This window comes from Leptodactylus fuscus, chromosome 4, assembly GCF_031893055.1.
Source record: "Leptodactylus fuscus isolate aLepFus1 chromosome 4, aLepFus1.hap2, whole genome shotgun sequence".
Lineage (NCBI taxonomy): Eukaryota > Metazoa > Chordata > Amphibia > Anura > Leptodactylidae > Leptodactylus > Leptodactylus fuscus.
In genome coordinates this window covers 203,278,284-203,295,980 of record NC_134268.1, presented here as the reverse complement: position 1 = coordinate 203,295,980, position 17,697 = coordinate 203,278,284, and the positions used below count along the sequence as shown (strand labels likewise).

Sequence of the window (17,697 nt, the reverse complement as noted above, 5' to 3'; positions counted from 1 at the left end):
AAACATAGTGTAGAACACTGTCAGGGCTCCTAGGAACCTATCTATAAAACATAGTGTAGAACACTGTCAGGACTCCTAGGGACCTATCTATAAAACATAGTGTATAACACTGTCAGGGCTCCTAGGAACCTATCTATAAACCATAGTGTAGAACACTGTCAGGACTCCTAGGAACCTATCTATAAAACATAGTGTAGAACACTGTCAGGACTCCTAGGGACCTATCTATAAAACATAGTGTATAACACTGTCAGGGCTCCTAGGAACCTATCTATAAACCATAGTGTAGAACACTGTCAGGACTCCTAGGAACCTATCTATAAAACATAGTGTAGAACACTGTCAGGGCTCCTAGGAACCTATCTATAAAACATAGTGTATAACACTGTCAGGGCTCCTAGGAACCTATCTATAAAACATAGTGTAGAACACTGTCAGGACTCCTAGGGACCTATCTATAAAACATAGTGTATAACACTGTCAGGGCTCCTAGGAACCTATCTATAAACCATAGTGTAGAACACTGTCAGGACTCCTAGGAACCTATCTATAAAACATAGTGTAGAACACTGTCAGGACTCCTAGGGACCTATCTATAAAACATAGTGTATAACACTGTCAGGGCTCCTAGGAACCTATCTATAAACCATAGTATAGAACACTGTCAGGACTCCTAGGGACTAGAGATGAGCGAACAGTGTTCTATCGAACACATGTTCGATCGGATATCAGGGTGTTCGCCATATTCGAATCGAATCGAACACCACGTGGTAAAGTGCGCCAAAATTCGATTCCCCTCCCACCTTCCCTGGCGCCTTTTTTGCACCAATAACAGCGCAGGGGAGGTGGGACAGGAACTACGACACTGGGGGCATTGAAAAAAATTGGAAAAAGTCATTGGCTGCCGAAATCAGGTGACCTCCATTTTAGACGAATAGTGGATTTCAAATCCGGGTCATATGAGAATGTGAACTTTGTGACTAAGAGACAGGGATAGCTGTACAGGCAGGGATAGCTAGGGATAACCTTTATTTAGGGGGGAATGTTATTAAAAATAACTTTTTGGGGCTCTATCAGGTGTGTAATTGTGATTTTTGTGAGATAAACTTTTTCCCATAGGGATGCATTGGCCAGCGCTGATTGGCTGAATTCCGTACTCTGGCCAATCAGTGCTGGCCAATGCATTCTATTAGCTTGATGAAGCAGAGTGTGCACAAGGGTTCAAGCGCACCCTCGGCTCTGATGTAGCAGAGCTGAGGCTGCACAAGGGTTCAAGCGCACCCTCGGCTCTGATGTAGGAGAGCCGAGGGTGCACTTGAACCCTTGTGCACCCTCGGCTCTGCTACATCAGAGCCGAGGGTGCGCTTGAACCCTTGTGCACACTCTGCTTCATCAAGCTAATAGAATGCATTGGCCAGCGCTGATTGGCCAATGCATTCTATTAGCCCGATGAAGTAGAGCTGAATGTGTGTGCTAAGCACACACATTCAGCTCTACTTCATCGGGCTAATAGAATGCATTGGCCAGCGCTGATTGGCCAGAGAACGGAATTCGGCCAATCATCACTCGAACAGTGAGCGGCTGTTCGAATCGAATTTCGAACCTCGAACATTTTAGTGTTCGCTCATCTCTACTAGGGACCTATCTATAAAACATAGTGTATAACACTGTCAGGGCTCCTAGGAACCTATCTATAAAACATAGTGTATAACACTGTCAGGGCTACTAGGAACCTATCTATAAACCATAGTGTAGAATACTGTCAAGGCTCCTAGGAACCTATCTATAAAACATAGTGTATAACACTGTCAGGGCTCCTAGAAACCTATCTATAAAACATAGTGTAGAACACTGTCAGGGCTCCTAGGAACCTATCTATAAAACATAGTGTAGAACACTGTCAGGGCTATTCGGAACCTATCTATAATACATAGTGTATAACACTGTCAGGACTCTTAGGAACCTATCTATAAAACATAGTGTAGAACACTGTCAGGGCTCCTAGGAACCTATCTATAAAACATAGTGTATAACACTGTCAGGGCTCCTAGGAACCTATCTATAAAACATAGTGTATAACACTGTCAGGGCTCCTAGGAACTTATCTATAAAACATAGTGTATAACACTGTCAGGGCTCCTAGGAACTTATCTATAAAACATAGTGTGGTGCCCATTTGATAAATCTCCATTGTTTACAAAACCAAAACAATTAGGAATATGCGCGTTGAACCAGACTCGGTACGTATGTATAGTATGTTTATACCTGATTTAACTCTATTTAGTCTCTCTTCCATCTACACTGCTGACTCCAACTCTGTTAATTTCTTAATTAGGCTTTGGTCTTTATTATTGTCATTATCGCACATATTTAGCTCAGCAAGAAATGAATGTGCATCAGTTTTTACTTTGCCTTTATCGGTTCATTGTGTGGGAGGCTTTGAAATCTTTGGTCGCAGTGACAGCCATTGTTCTATGGGAAGTATTGACTGACAGTGTTTGCATGTATTGCTATTCTTCTGCTTCCAAAGACATGCAGGTTTTTCCTGTCTTTTGTGTTAGTCTCACAGCTTTTGTTACAAGATGCTCATTGTTAGAGATGCCTGAAGGTCGCTGACAGGTCAGATTTTGCAGATCTAAGTGCTATGGTAGATGCCAGTCATTGGAAATATCACCTATTGCCTGACACTTGCACACTGTATTTGCAATGCCAGAGCATGGACCTCATTTGCTAATAGTCGGACAGTGTAAACTTAGTACAAGACAGTCTGAAAAAGTGCCAGATTTATCACAGTAACTGATGCTCAATCACAAATCTGGTGGGTCGTCAGATTTTCTAATCTATTAGTTTACTTACTTTGGTCAAGTTTACATCAAAATTGTGGTGCAATTTGTCATATTTTGTCACATTTAAGCTACACCGCTTTTAAACTAAAAAAAAAAAAAAAAAAAAAAAAAAAGCCCCATTTTCACCTGATCTTGTGCTATCTACTTCTATCTATATAACAGAGGTGTTATCTTTCATTGTAATCCTACCTGGTATAATAGTGAGATCATTCCACAGGACGGATACCAGACGCAAGTGTGACCCTAGCGTATATCTCTATAAACAATGCTCCATATTACGGCCTGCAGTGGTACATTCCACAATTTTTCTCTCATGGATATAGAATAGTGACGTGTGGCATAGACCTATACAGTGGCGTAACTAGGAATGGCGGGGCCCCGTGGCGAACTTTTGACATGGGGCCCCCCTTCCCCCCGACCGACACCAACGCCAGAGACCTCGACCGACCCCTCCTATGCATTCCTGCGTGCTCTATTATCCCCTATAGTGGCCCCTGCACACAGTATTATTAGAAATGAAGTGGAAAGGGCGATCCGTAGACACTCCACAGCCTTTAAAATATTCAATTCTTTATTCCATTTAGGTTAAAAGGAAGATACACAAGATAGGGTGTCCATCAGAAATTACACATAGTGCGTTAAAAAAAGACGCTTACGCGTTTCGGGGTGTCCCCCTTAGTCATAGCATGTTATACATTCACAACCTTAAGGCTTATAAATGCTATACACAGGTGTAGCTTGTCATTACTCTGTCACGTGTCGAGAGTCGAGTATGTTTACTTGGGGTATAAATAAAGTTTGTTTTGATTGAAAAACTTTGTTTCGTGTTATTTATTTAATGAAACTAGTATTTGTAATTCTTGTTTTAAAGATTTAACATATTTAATGTTTATCATTTGCATATTTATGCCAATTACTGAAATCTTATTTCTGAAGATATTCAGACCAATGCGACAATCAATGCCGCGCGATATTTAGATTTTAATTTCAACAATATAAGGGAACTATAGATGGAATAAATATAAAGGTTGCTCTACAAACCAACCAGATAAAGATATTCAAAGTTTGTATCATTTCCAAGGAACTGGCTGTTTCAAAACTGTGTAAAGAGAGTTCCTTTGTCCCGCCTCCATGGGTCACGTGGTTTAAATTGACCAATGAAAATGTGCGATTGGGGTGCATTACTATTACTATATACCATGGTTCCGCCTGTTTATATAACGGAACACGTGACCTTTTTGGGCCAATAGGCATCATTCATATTCCTGTCTTCACACGGAGCACATCGCGGCTGCCAAGAAGAACCTCAGGAAGAGACATCACACAAATCAAACCGAGATACAAAGGTAAGTACCAAACTAGTTAGTGAATTAAGAGGAAAATGAATAAATAAAATCTAAACATATAAGCAATTGGATTATGAAACCAAATTACAGATACCAGGCCTGCATAAGAACAACACTTGCATGACACATGTCAATACAGCCCCGTTCTGAGGCTCCAAGGTAACAAAAATTCACCATAAAATAGAGAAACACGTAGAAGATATACTTATTCAATGAATACATGGATTTTGTACACATATAATACTTTGCATAAATGGGCACTTAAATATATTTTTCCCCACAGAAAAATACAGCCAGGAATTAAAAATCCTAATTGACGAGGGTGTATCTATAGGTATGTTCACAGAATTAGAAGCGAAGTTCCTTTACAACTCCACTCCCACCACTCCAGTCCTATACGGACTGCCTAAGTTGCACAAAGAGATTCTTCCCCCTCCCCTTAGACCTATAATTTCAAGTAATAACTCATTATGCGAACAGTTAGGAGTTTGGCTCGATAATATCTTACAACCACTCGTTAATAGAACAATCGGCTTCATAAAGGACAGCAGGGAAATACTCAAAACTTTTGATAATTTTGTATGGAGGGAAGAGTATAGTTGGCTCAGCTGCGATGTCTGCGCCCTATACCCTAATATTCCTCACAGAGAAGCAATTGACGCTTTAGCGTTTCATCTTTATAAATATAGTGCATTTGCCGAGCCCTCCTGTGAATATATCCTCTCAGTCACCTTTTTCTTACTTTCACATAATTTTTTTATGTTTCAAGAATTTTATTATTTACAGTTAAAGGGGGCCCCTATGGGAGCCCCCTTCTCACCTTCTTTAGCAAATCTTTTGTTATCATTTTGGGAGGAGAAATCTATCTTTGTGCCAACCAATCCTTTTCTTCCACATTTACTCTGGTATGGGCGTTATATCGATGATATCCTAATAGTTTGGGATGGAGATATAGCGCCCATACCAGAGTTTATTAATTACCTGCATAATAATATCTATGGGTTGGAATTTACTTTTGTTCATGATCTCCACTGTATTAATTTTCTGGATGTCTCGCTGGAGGGCTCGGCTTGCACACAAAGCGTGATTACAAAACTTTTCCGTAAAAAAACTGCTGGGAATGCAATTCTGCTAGCGGATAGTTGCCACCCCAGGCACACCATATCCAGCATTCCAATAGGTGAACTAACAAGGACAAAAAGAGCCTGTAGCGATACCAAAGATTATACAGTTCTGGAGAGGGAAACTCTGCAACGTCTTAAAGCAAGAAAATACCCTAAATGGACTCTTAAAAGAGCCCAAAATAAAATGCGAAATAAAAGTAGAATGAACCTACTGGCAGGTGAAACCGGAGTAGATAAGAAAATAAATCATCATAATGATCAATGCCCGTTTTTTTCTACAAAATTTAGTTTACAATATAATAAAATCAAGCAGATAATTCAAAGAAATCTTCCTATTCTGGAAATGGACCAAATTACCAACCAACTTTTGAGCCAAGGAGTGAAATATGTAGCCAAAAGAGCAGACACAATAGGTAATTTATTAGCCCCGAGCTGCTTACCAATAATAAAAAAAACCGACTCAAAGGCTACAAAAGTTAAAGGTTTTTATAAATGTAAATCCCCTAATTGCAAAGTATGCAGATATACTAATAACAGCAAAATAGTAACTAGTTTTACAGCCAACTTCAACTGCACAATTCAGACGCATATTACTTGCGATAGCTGCAATGTGATTTATTGTATTAAATGTACCCATTGCAACATTGATTACATAGGATGCACTACAAGGAATCTAAGAACCAGAATTATGGAACACTTACAGGATAGCGCAAAAACAATCAGTGAAGGTATGTCAGGAGCATCCCGACATTTTGCTACAGTACACAAAGGTAATACGCATAGTTTCGCATTTTATGGGTTAGAAGTTGTAAATCAATCCATTAGAGGGGGCAACATCAAAACATCGTTATTTAAAAGGGAGGCATGGTATATCCTTAATTTCAATAGTAGAGCACCATCAGGAATGAATATAAGAACAGATATATCTTACATCTATTAGAATAAAAACCTCCTTATTCCTTCTTTCAGTTATATTTAAGTGCCCATTTATGCAAAGTATTATATGTGTACAAAATCCATGTATTCATTGAATAAGTATATCTTCTACGTGTTTCTTTATTTTATGGTGAATTTTTGTTACCTTGGAGCCTCAGAATGGGGCTGTACTGACATGTGTCACGCAAGTGTTGTTCTTATGCAGGCCTGGTATCTGTAATTTGGTTTCATAATCCAATTGCTTATATGTTTAGATTTTATTTATTCATTTTCCTCTTAATTCACTAACTAGTTTGGTACTTACCTTTGTATCTCGGTTTGATTTGTGTGATGTCTCTTCCTGAGGTTCTTCTTGGCAGCCGCGATGTGCTCCGTGTGAAGACAGGAATATGAATGATGCCTATTGGCCCAAAAAGGTCACGTGTTCCGTTATATAAACAGGCGGAACCATGGTATATAGTAATAGTAATGCACCCCAATCGCACATTTTCATTGGTCAATTTAAACCACGTGACCCATGGAGGCGGGACAAAGGAACTCTCTTTACACAGTTTTGAAACAGCCAGTTCCTTGGAAATGATACAAACTTTGAATATCTTTATCTGGTTGGTTTGTAGAGCAACCTTTATATTTATTCCATCTATAGTTCCCTTATATTGTTGAAATTAAAATCTAAATATCGCGCGGCATTGATTGTCGCATTGGTCTGAATATCTTCAGAAATAAGATTTCAGTAATTGGCATAAATATGCAAATGATAAACATTAAATATGTTAAACCTTTAAAACAAGAATTACAAATACTAGTTTCATTAAATAAATAACACGAAACAAAGTTTTTCAATCAAAACAAACTTTATTTATACCCCAAGTAAACATACTCGACTCTCGACACGTGACAGAGTAATGACAAGCTACACCTGTGTATAGCATTTATAAGCCTTAAGGTTGTGCATGTATAACATGCTATGACTAAGGGTGACACCCCGAAACGCGTAAGCGTCTTTTTTTAACGCACTATGTGTAATTTCTGATGGACACCCTATCTTGTGTATCTTCCTTTTAACCTAAATGGAATAAAGAATTGAATATTTTAAAGGCTGTGGAGTGTCTACGGATTGCCCTTTCCACTTCATTTCTACTATTGAATTCACCTCACGATCCGGAGGAAAGATCCTGCACCTCCCTACAAAGCCCAGTCAGGTGGTAAGACGCAGCCCTAATTTTCTCTTTTGTATTTATTGCTATACACAGTATTATGCCCCATAGTGGCACCCGCACACAGTATTATCCCCAATAGTGGCCCCTCCACACAGTATTATATCCGCAATAGTGGCCCCTGCACACAGTATTATCGCCCATAGTGGCCCCTGCACACAGTATTATGTCTCATAGTGGCCCCTGCACACAGTATTATGTCCCATAGTGGCCCCTGCACACAGTATTATACCCCATAGTGGCCCCTGCACACAGTATTATCCCCCATAGTGGCCCCTGTACACAGTATTATGTCCCATAGTGGCCCCTGCACACAGTATTATGTCCCATAGTGGCCCCTGCACACAGTATTATCCCCCATAGTGGCCCCTGCACACAGTATTATCCCCCATAGTGGCCCCTGTACACAGTATTATCCCCCATAGTGGCCCTGCACACAGTATTATCCCCCATAGTGGCCCCTGCACACAGTATTATACCCCATAGTGGCCCCTGCACACAGTATTATCCCCCATAGTGGCCCCTGTACACAGTATTATCCCCCATAGTGGCCCCTGTACACAGTATTATCCCCCATAGTGGCCCCTGTACACAGTATTATGTCCCATAGTGGCCCCTGCACACAGTATTATTCCCCATAGTGGCCCCTGTACACAGTATTATCCCCCATAGTGGCCCCTGCACACAGTATTATGTCCCATAGCGGCCCCTGCACACAGTATTATCCCCCATAGTGGCCCCTGCACGCAGTATTATCCCCCATAGTGGCTCCTGCACGCAGTATTATCCCCCATAGTGGCTCCTGCACGCAGTATTATCCCCCATAGTGGCCCCTGCACACAGTAATATCCCCCATAGTGGCCCCTGCACACAGTATTATCCCCCATAGTGGCCCCTGCACGCAGTATTATCCCCCATAGTGGCTCCTGCACGCAGTATTATCCCCCATAGTGGCTCCTGCACGCAGTATTATCCCCCATAGTGGCCCCTGCACACAGTAATATCCCCCATAGTGGCCCCTGCACACAGTATTATATCCCACTGTGGACACCCATAAACCCTTTTCAGACTCCAGAGTATAATAATCGGAGACCCAGGGGGAGAAAAACATAAAAAAAACTTCTGTTACTCAACTATCTCCCGGCTCCTACGCTGTCGGCCTTCGCAGTAGTCGATCTTCAATGACGCAGGCCGGGGTCATGAGACGTCAGACGACTAGGCCGAAGCCTGCCCGGATCGTGGAGAGGTAAGTAACAGTGTTTTTTTAATGTTTCTTACCTCTCCCAGTCCGCCAAACATTATACTCGGGGATCCGAAAAGAACCCTAATGTCCTGGGCCCTGTGGCAGCTGCCTCTTCTGCTATGGCGGTAGTTACGCCACTGGACCTATAGCAGTCTATTTCTGCGAGTGGATTTTGACAAGTTCTGCACTGACGGAGACGGTGTATTCTCCACCTCCTACTCATTTCAGTGGGAGTTCTCAAGTGGAATCCACCCATCAACTTCAAATTCCTAAGTGTGAAAACCGCCCTGGAATTGCATTAGTGAGCTATAGATAGAAGTGGAACCACTTCTATAATGTACTTGACATAAGAATACATTACAGGTGATTATTACTGCATCCATATATTGAATAGAACCTATGATAAGGTATAATGTATACCTAGCTGTGTAAATATACCTGCCATAGGGTATCCATTCCTATAAGTTCTGCTTCTCTTCTATCAGACTGTGGGGGGAATTCCTCTGGGAGCCCATGCTGTCGGTTCCAAATTTAAACAAAATGGTTGCCGAGCTCGGGAGCACACGGAATCAGACACGCTTAGTTTCTGATGATCATAGGTGTTCTCTTCTTTATTAAAAATTGTTAGCTTATATAGATGAATTATGACTATTTGCCAATTTGATACATCACAGAAAAATATGGATTATCATTGGTTAGGGTACATAATGTGCATAAGCAATTCATGAGTTAACACATGGTTGTCCGTGTCATCCATTTTAGTTTTACAAAAGTATCTGCGCAAAACATCAAAATGGATGCTCTTGTCCTTCATCTTTAGAATTTGTTTAGACTGATCTAATATCTAATGGACATTCTGTATTTGCTTTGAGAACCTAAGTAACAGTTATGAGCAGTGGCGTAACTAGGAATGGCGGGGCCCCGTGGCGAACTTTTGACATGGCCCCCCCCCCCCGACCGACACCGAAGACCTCGATCGACCCCCTCCTACGCATTCCTGCACACACTATTATGCCCCACAGTGACCCCTGCACACAGTATTATGTCCCTTAGTGGCCCCTGCACACAGTATTATCCCCCATAGTGGCCCCTGCACACAGTATTATCCCCCATAGTGGCCCCTGCACACAGTATTATCCCCCATAGTGGCCCCTGCACACAGTATTATCCCCCATAGTGGCCCCTTCACACAGTATTATCCCCCATAGTGGCCCCTGCACACAGTATTATCCCCAATAGTGGCCCCTGCACACAGTATTATCCCCCATAGTGGCCCCTGCACACAGTATTATCCCACATAGTGGCCCCTGAACACAGTATTATCCCCCATAGTGGCCCCTGCAAACAGTTTTGTCCCCAATAGTGGCACCTGCAAACAGTTTTATCCCCATAGTGGCCCCTGCACACAGTATTATGCCCCATAGTGGCCCCTGCACACAGTATTATCCCCCATAGTGGCCCCTGCACACAGTATTATCCCCCATAATGGCCCCTGCACACAGTATTATCCCCCATAGTGGCCCCTGCACACAGTATTATGCTCCATAGTGGCCCCTGCACATAGTATTATCCCCCATAGTGGCCCCTGCACACAGTATTATCCCCCATAGTGGCCCCTGCACACAGTATTATGCTCCATAGTGGCCCCTGCACATAGTATTATCCCCCATAGTGGCCCCTGCACACAGTATTATCCCCCATAGTGGCCCCTACACACAGTATTATCCCCCATAGTAGCCCCTGCACACAGTATTGTGTCCCACTGTGGACACCCATAAACAATTATTATACTCTGGGGTCTTTTCAGACCTGTCCCCGGCTCCTCTGCTGCCGTCCTTCTTCAACGACGTCAGACGTCACATGAACCGGGACGCAGGCCAGGTTCATGTGACGTCAGAGACGTCAGACAACTAGAAAGGAGGCCTGGTAGGATCATGGAGAGGTAAGTAACAGTGTTTTTTATGTTTCTTACCTCACCCGGTCCGCCAATCATTATACTCGGGGGTCCGAAAAGACCCCGAGTATAATGATAGCAGCGGTAGCGGCTGTCACCGGGCCCCTAATGTCCCGGGCCCTGTGGCAGCTGCCTCTGCTGCTATGGTGGTAGGTACGCCACTGGTTATGAGAATCTGAGGAACATTCCAACCTTTTCTTCTAAATAAGACAAGAGAGCAGAACTGCAAATCTCAAGGTTTAAGCAAACTAAAAGACAGACAGAATGTAGATTTTCAAATCAAGATGGCGGAATGAATGCTAATCTCTCTCTTTACACGGATATTTTCCCCTCACACAGATATTGGGACAGGACCAGTGAAGGGTAATAATAAAACTGTGATGAACTTTGTCTCACTTGCACAGATACTTGAAGATGTTGCCAGAGCTAGAAGATCATCAGATGTCATGTCAGTATCATCTTTACTGACCTCTGTTTAACCATTCGACCATGGGATGTGACACCATTGACATTTGCTTGGTCAGGGTTAAACTTTAGCTGCCCTCGGTGCTACAAACATCCTCGGTGGATTTAGGATTATAGGAAAGGCAAACCCTTGCCCTGAGACCTTCACCACCTGAGGGCCTGGAAGGGTCTCCACCAGCCTCCATTTATAATTATTAAAATCACTAAATTTTGTTATGTTAGAACATGTTAGACATGCGGACATGACTCAGAAAAGTGGACATAGCTTAAATGTAACAAAATGTGCCAAAATTGTGTTGTAAATCCATCTTAAAAGGTTAGAATCTTGGACTAAACCGTCTAAAGTACAGGTGTGAAACTCAAGGCCCATGGACCAGTGGAGTTTTGTGGCCTGAGGACCAGGACTGCATCTGCCATAAAGTGACCTGAAGCAAAAACCTCAGACGGCACCTCATGGCATTCTTTTTTAATCGGTCGCTACTTATTGGATTATTGCAACAAGTAACGGCCAATGATTTACTCGCGTATCCACGCTTCTGTCCAAGACGGTCTCTGGTGCCTCCTTTAGGCGGCACTGTACGTTACATTACGACGCTGGTCAGGATTTCAGATTTGGGTACAGTGCACCCTGGTGGTGATGGTAGAAACCCCACCTAGATTGGAGTATGAATAAATCAGTAAATTAACGGCCGCTACCTATTCCAATAATCCAAAAGGTAGCGGCCTAACACCTCACTGTCTGGGGTTTATATACTGTGTATAGGCCAAATAAGGGGGGCCATGTATTGTGTGTGGTGAAGAAAAAACAGGACCATTTGCTGTGCGGGGGCCAAAAATGGGGGACATATACTGTGCGGGTTTTTTTTTACGTGTTGAGGGCTAGTAAGCCATGTCACATATTTGTCAGGAAGGTCCTCAGCACTCAATAGCTGGGGACTGCTGGGGACTTTCCAGCCCAAGACAGAACAAACAGCTACAGGGGTCACAGTGGTCACCCTTGCAACCTGGCCACTAAACTATTGTTTCCAGATGTGCAGAATTGAATACTTATCTCTTCTTCCTGCAAAGTGCTTTTGTGCCCAACTGTGCACCTCTTTTAGTGTCCTGCTGCTCTATGGTCATGTTTGTCATACTGTAGTACAGGTGACAGGGTAGCCGCGAGGATAATAGATGAGGTGCACAGAAGGAAGAGGTAAGTATTCTATTCACCAGAATTGTGTGGCCTGGACTGTATGTGAAGCAATCTGAGGTGGAGTAGGGAGAACTATTGTCTGTGGGGGTCACTAATATCTATGTAGACACCTATAAGCATGTCTAAGGGTGGACTCACACTAGCGGTATTTAAAGAGAGTCTATCAGCAGAAAAATCAGTATCAAATTAATGACAGCACCCTATATGGCGGCTTCTATTCTTTCCAAAGATGTCTTTTTTGTTGCTCAGGAACGGTGGGGGATAGAGAAATAATTCCAACTGTGCTGGAATCAGTGGAGCAATATCTATTATATGATTTAGAGAGCCGGAGTATCTGTGTGTTTTCTTTTTTTGCAACTTAAAAAAGGATGTTGTTCTCTTTATTTTTCAGCATCACTTAGCTCTAAATTTGAAGAACAGATAAAACATGTACTGCACAAGGAAGACGTCTGTGTGCTGTCTGTGTACATCACTGGACCATGGACTGTAAATCATTTGACCATGGACTGTATATCACATGACCATGGACTGAACATCACATGACCATGGACTGTATATCACATGACCATGGACTGTAAATCATTTGACCATGGACTGTATATCACATGACCATGGACTGTATATCACATGACCATGGACTGAACATCACATGACCATACACTGTATATCACATGACCATGGACTGAACATCACATGACCATGGACTGTATATCACATGACCATGGACTGTATATCATATGACCATGGACTGTATATCACATGACCATGGACTGTATATCACATGACCATGGACTGAACATCACATGACCATGGACTGTATATCACATGACCATGGACTGAACATCACATGACCATGGACTGTATATCACATGTCTATGGACTGTTTATCACATGACCATGGACTGCATATCACATGACCATGGACTGTATATCACATGACCATCAACTGTACATCACATGACCATGGACTGGACATCACATGACTATGGACTGTATATCACATGACTATGGACTGTATATCACATGACCATGGACTGGACATCACATGACCATGGACTGGACATCACATGACCATGGAGTGAACATCACATGACCATTTACTGTATATCACATGACCATGGACTGAACATCACATGACCATGGACTGAACATCACATGACCATGGACTGAACATCACATGACCATGGACTGTATATCACATGACCATGGACTGGACATCACATGACTATGGACTGATTTTTATCCACTGGGATTAAGCAGAGTGAATAACAGCAAGCAGAGATCTAGAAAACCGTGAATTTATACATAAAGTATATTGGAAAATTGTACAACTATTACAACAATAATATTTATCCCAAGGAGAAATCACTGAAGGACAGAGAATCCCGGCAGTGCCTTACATTATATTCTGCACGACTATCACATAGCAATTTATTATTCCTAAAAATATACAAAGCCCGAGGGCCTATAAAAATGCCTTCATTAGCACAGGCATTAATTTTCCTAATCTGCTGTCATTATGACTGTGTCACCTATTAATGAGTAATTATCCAGCGATTATTTATTCAGATTGTATTCCCTTTACCATTCAGAATTTCTGTTATTGTAGATTTTATTTAGATGCAAATTTGTTCTGAATTTTAGATATGAAGTCAAATGGCCCTATCCAGGGGTATAGCTAGGGTCATTGGTGGGATACATGCTACATTGCTGGGGGTCACTAACAAGCCCCTCTGCACTATCTAACGAATTTTAGGAAGAATATGCAAATATGGTTCCCAGGATGTAAATAGGAAAATATAATCTGGTCTAGAAGTCTCTCACTTCTGCCAAGTCAGTTCTCCCTAGCCTGTGCTGATGAGATCCAATCAGATCAAAATGGCGCCGCCCACAGTTGGGACTTGGCAAAACCCCGCATCATTTCAATAAAGGCTTGTTGGAAAGTCGGGCATGATGTTCAAGAGAGCTTCCCATAGAGGGCAGCATACAGAAGCACTTTTTCCCTATTGACACCCTGGGAAACATATTTGCATATTCTTTCCATAATCCCCCACAGTGGAGCGAAAAGGGCTTTGTAAGACTCCACACACATACATGGTGGTCTCTCCCTAATGAGTGATAATATCCCCATAATAAGGAATTTTAGCACTACTAAATACCAAAAAACAAAACACTATAATAGCACTTGCTCCCCTTCATCTCCTCTTGTCTTGTAAGACAACTGGCTGGAGCATACACATCCCTTCGACTCTGTCTGCCCACTCATTATACCTGCCCCAGGGTATAGGAATAGCGATTTTATTTAAAGGGGTTGTCCCATCACAAGGATCTATCTATACTGCTGGTTAATGTGGATGTAAGACTTTTCCTAAATACATTGCTTCAGCAAAACTGCTTTGTTTGTCCACTATCTTACTTTATTCAATTCATTGTGGCCACAGCCCTGACTTATCTGCTCAAAAGTCAAGTGATGTATCTGCTGCTCTCAGGGGGGAGGGAGGAGGGGCTAAGTGCAGGGAGCCAGCCTGTGTTTCTAGCTATTCCTGTGTCTACACCACATGTGACCTAGCTTCCTGCTATCAGATAGGGGAGAGGAGCTGCTTTCATTTTTGAACTGTCTTCTGTTCTCCCAGTTATCAGGCTAGCTAATTGATTTGTGTTCATTATGGCAGAGACAGGCAGTCTGTGTATGTAACACAGAATGGAGTTGCTGCTGCCTGTACTTCATAGTCCAATATGGGTGGGCGGAGCTACACGCTGATTTGGGGGCGGAGCTAAACAACAGGTTGCATGTGAAACCCCGCCCACCAAATGATGCAAGAAACCAGGAAGAAAGAAGATTTTACAGCAGTGAAGACTGCTGAGTATGTGACGTGGGAATACCCCTTTAAGACCTGTTTGGTCTGAATGAAACCACTGGGCAAGACTTGTGTGACAAATTTCGCAAGGTTTGACCAACAAATAAAATGGGCCCCCTTCTCTCTGCGGGCCCAACTTGGCTGCATATGTGATATGTTTGCTGCTTCTGGCTAGGACCATTGTTCTGGAGGAGAAGGAGTAGGACACTGTTTTTCTCCTTCATTGATAGCTTATTGCCGCAGATTGCTTCGTTGATGATGTCATCTCTTCTACTACTGGTAATCCTCCATTATAACATCATTGGGAAGAGTGAGAGACAGAGTTTTTAGAATTTTTTATCCTGTACATACCACACCACATATCAACTATTTTTTTTTACATTTCAGGCCGGTTCATCGAAGATGTTTTCATTCCGTGGTAAATCTTTTGTATTTGATGGATTTCCAGACCCTTCAGACACTTGGGAAATAATTGAGACTATTGGTAAAGGAACTTACGGTAAAGTTTTTAAAGTTGAAAATAAGAAAAATGGAAGCAAAGCTGCTGTAAAAATCATGGATCCATTTCATGTAAGTGACTATTGTACAGCATATATTGTATACTACATAGTATGATAATGGGTGTAACATGACATATTACATTATATCAGGGTCCTTCTGTATTAGCGTCTGCTTCCATTAAGTAAATCTACTCTCTGTCCGCCATCTTGAATGTGGAAATCACTGCCTGTGGGCAATAGCTTCCACCATGGCTTCTGCTTAGAATGTAGGCCATGTGTTTGTGGCAGAGCCATTGTATAATGGATGTTATGATTATGATGGGTACATTGTGGTTCCCCTGGTTCTGTAGATGGTATACAGTGGTGTATGCACGTTTATGGTGTAAGCATATACAAATATAACTCCTATGTTAAATGAGTTGGGCAAAGGATTACACGTTATCAGATAAGTATCTGATCAGTGGACTCCAATGACTAGGATCCCCACCAACCATAAGAGCAGGGTTACCTTCCCCCCTCGGCGCAGGCGCATTTTTGCTCTGTTCACTGTTTATGGGACCACTAGAGATAGCCGAGCACAGCTGTCCCATACAGGACAACCTGCTGCTTCATCTAGATGTGGTTGGCCCATGAGATGAATCTCCGTATGGATAGGAGATAACCTTTCAACTTGCACCATCCTCTTTATAGCATATAATTTTGGAGTACTAACTGTACTAAGAAGATTCATATATATATACAGTAGATCCCTACAAATGAGATTTGAGTATGAAGATAAAGTTCAACCCTAAGGCATCTATCTATCATCTATCTATCTATCTATCTATCTATCTATCTATCTATCTCCTATCTATCTATCTATCTATCTATCTATCTATCTATCTCCTATCTATCTATCTATCTATCTATCTATCTATCTATCTATCTCCTATCTATCTATCTATCTATCTATCTATCTATCTATCTATCTATCTATCTATCTATCTATCTCCTATCTATCTATCTATCTATCTATCTATCTATCTATCTATCTATCTATCTATATCAATCTATCTTTTTATCTTCTATACCTATCTACCTATCTGCACATGATAACTGTACACAGAACACATATACATATAATAGGAACACATAACACTAGAGATGAGCGAACACTAAAATGTTCGAGGTTCGAAATTCGATTCGAACAGCCGCTCAATGTTCGTGTGTTCGAACGGGTTTCGAACCCCATTATAGTCTATGGGGAACAGATACTCGTTAAGGGGGAAACCCAAATCCGTGTCTGGAGGGTCACCAAGTCCACTATGACACCCCAGGAAATGATGCCAACACCTCTGGAATGACACTGGGACAGCAGGGGAAGCATGCCTGGGGGCATCTAACACACCAAAGACCCTCTATTACCCCAACATCACTGCCTAACAACTACACACTTTCCACATTCAAAAAAACCTCTATCAAAGTGGGAAAATACCTGGAAACCTTCTTTACTCCCCAAATGGATGGACACAAACCCCAATTTAAGCTCAACAAACAGTAACAACCACCCCTTTAAATCACGTTCCCCATGACAACCACAAATGGAATAGGCAATGGGAATTCCAAAAGCCCTCACCCTTAACTGTCATTTTGAGTGTGTGTGTGTGTGTGTGTGTGTGTGTGTGTGTGTGTGTGTGTGTGTGATGTGGTAAGACCTTCCAAAATTCACTTTTCTAGCCCTTAACATGAGCCCTTCCAAACAAAGTTACATGACCTTAAGCTGAGCTACCAGCAGAGATTGAGGCCCTTGGCATGAGTAGAGCCTTGCACCAGCAGTGTTTTTGGCACTTAGGGTGAGTTGAGCCTTGTACCAGCGTGTGTCCCTTAACATCAGGCGGGCCCTAAGTTCTGCGCTTTGCACAAAAGTTCCACATTAACTAGGCTGAATGGTACAAAGATTAGTAGGCCCGAGAACCAGGAACAGGTCTTGCAATGGCTGTCGGATAACGCTTAAAGCACATTGTCCACCAGCCAGTC

The 17,697-nt window shown here is 42.2% G+C and overlaps 1 protein-coding gene across 2 annotated transcripts in view; it reads left to right on the top strand.

The window, feature by feature from the left end:
* Window positions 1–17,697, top strand: part of MYO3A (myosin IIIA) — a 151,793-nt gene that overhangs the window by 7,176 nt on the left and 126,920 nt on the right. The window contains exon 2 of one of the 2 annotated variants that reach the window (XM_075271730.1): window positions 15,569–15,751. In XM_075271730.1, the coding sequence (XP_075127831.1) occupies window positions 15,584–15,751 (168 nt within the window). In that variant the 5' untranslated portion in view covers window positions 15,569–15,583. Of the gene's footprint in view, window positions 1–15,568; window positions 15,752–17,697 lie in introns of those variants that run through there. The other variant, XM_075271731.1, reaches the window with a different exon arrangement.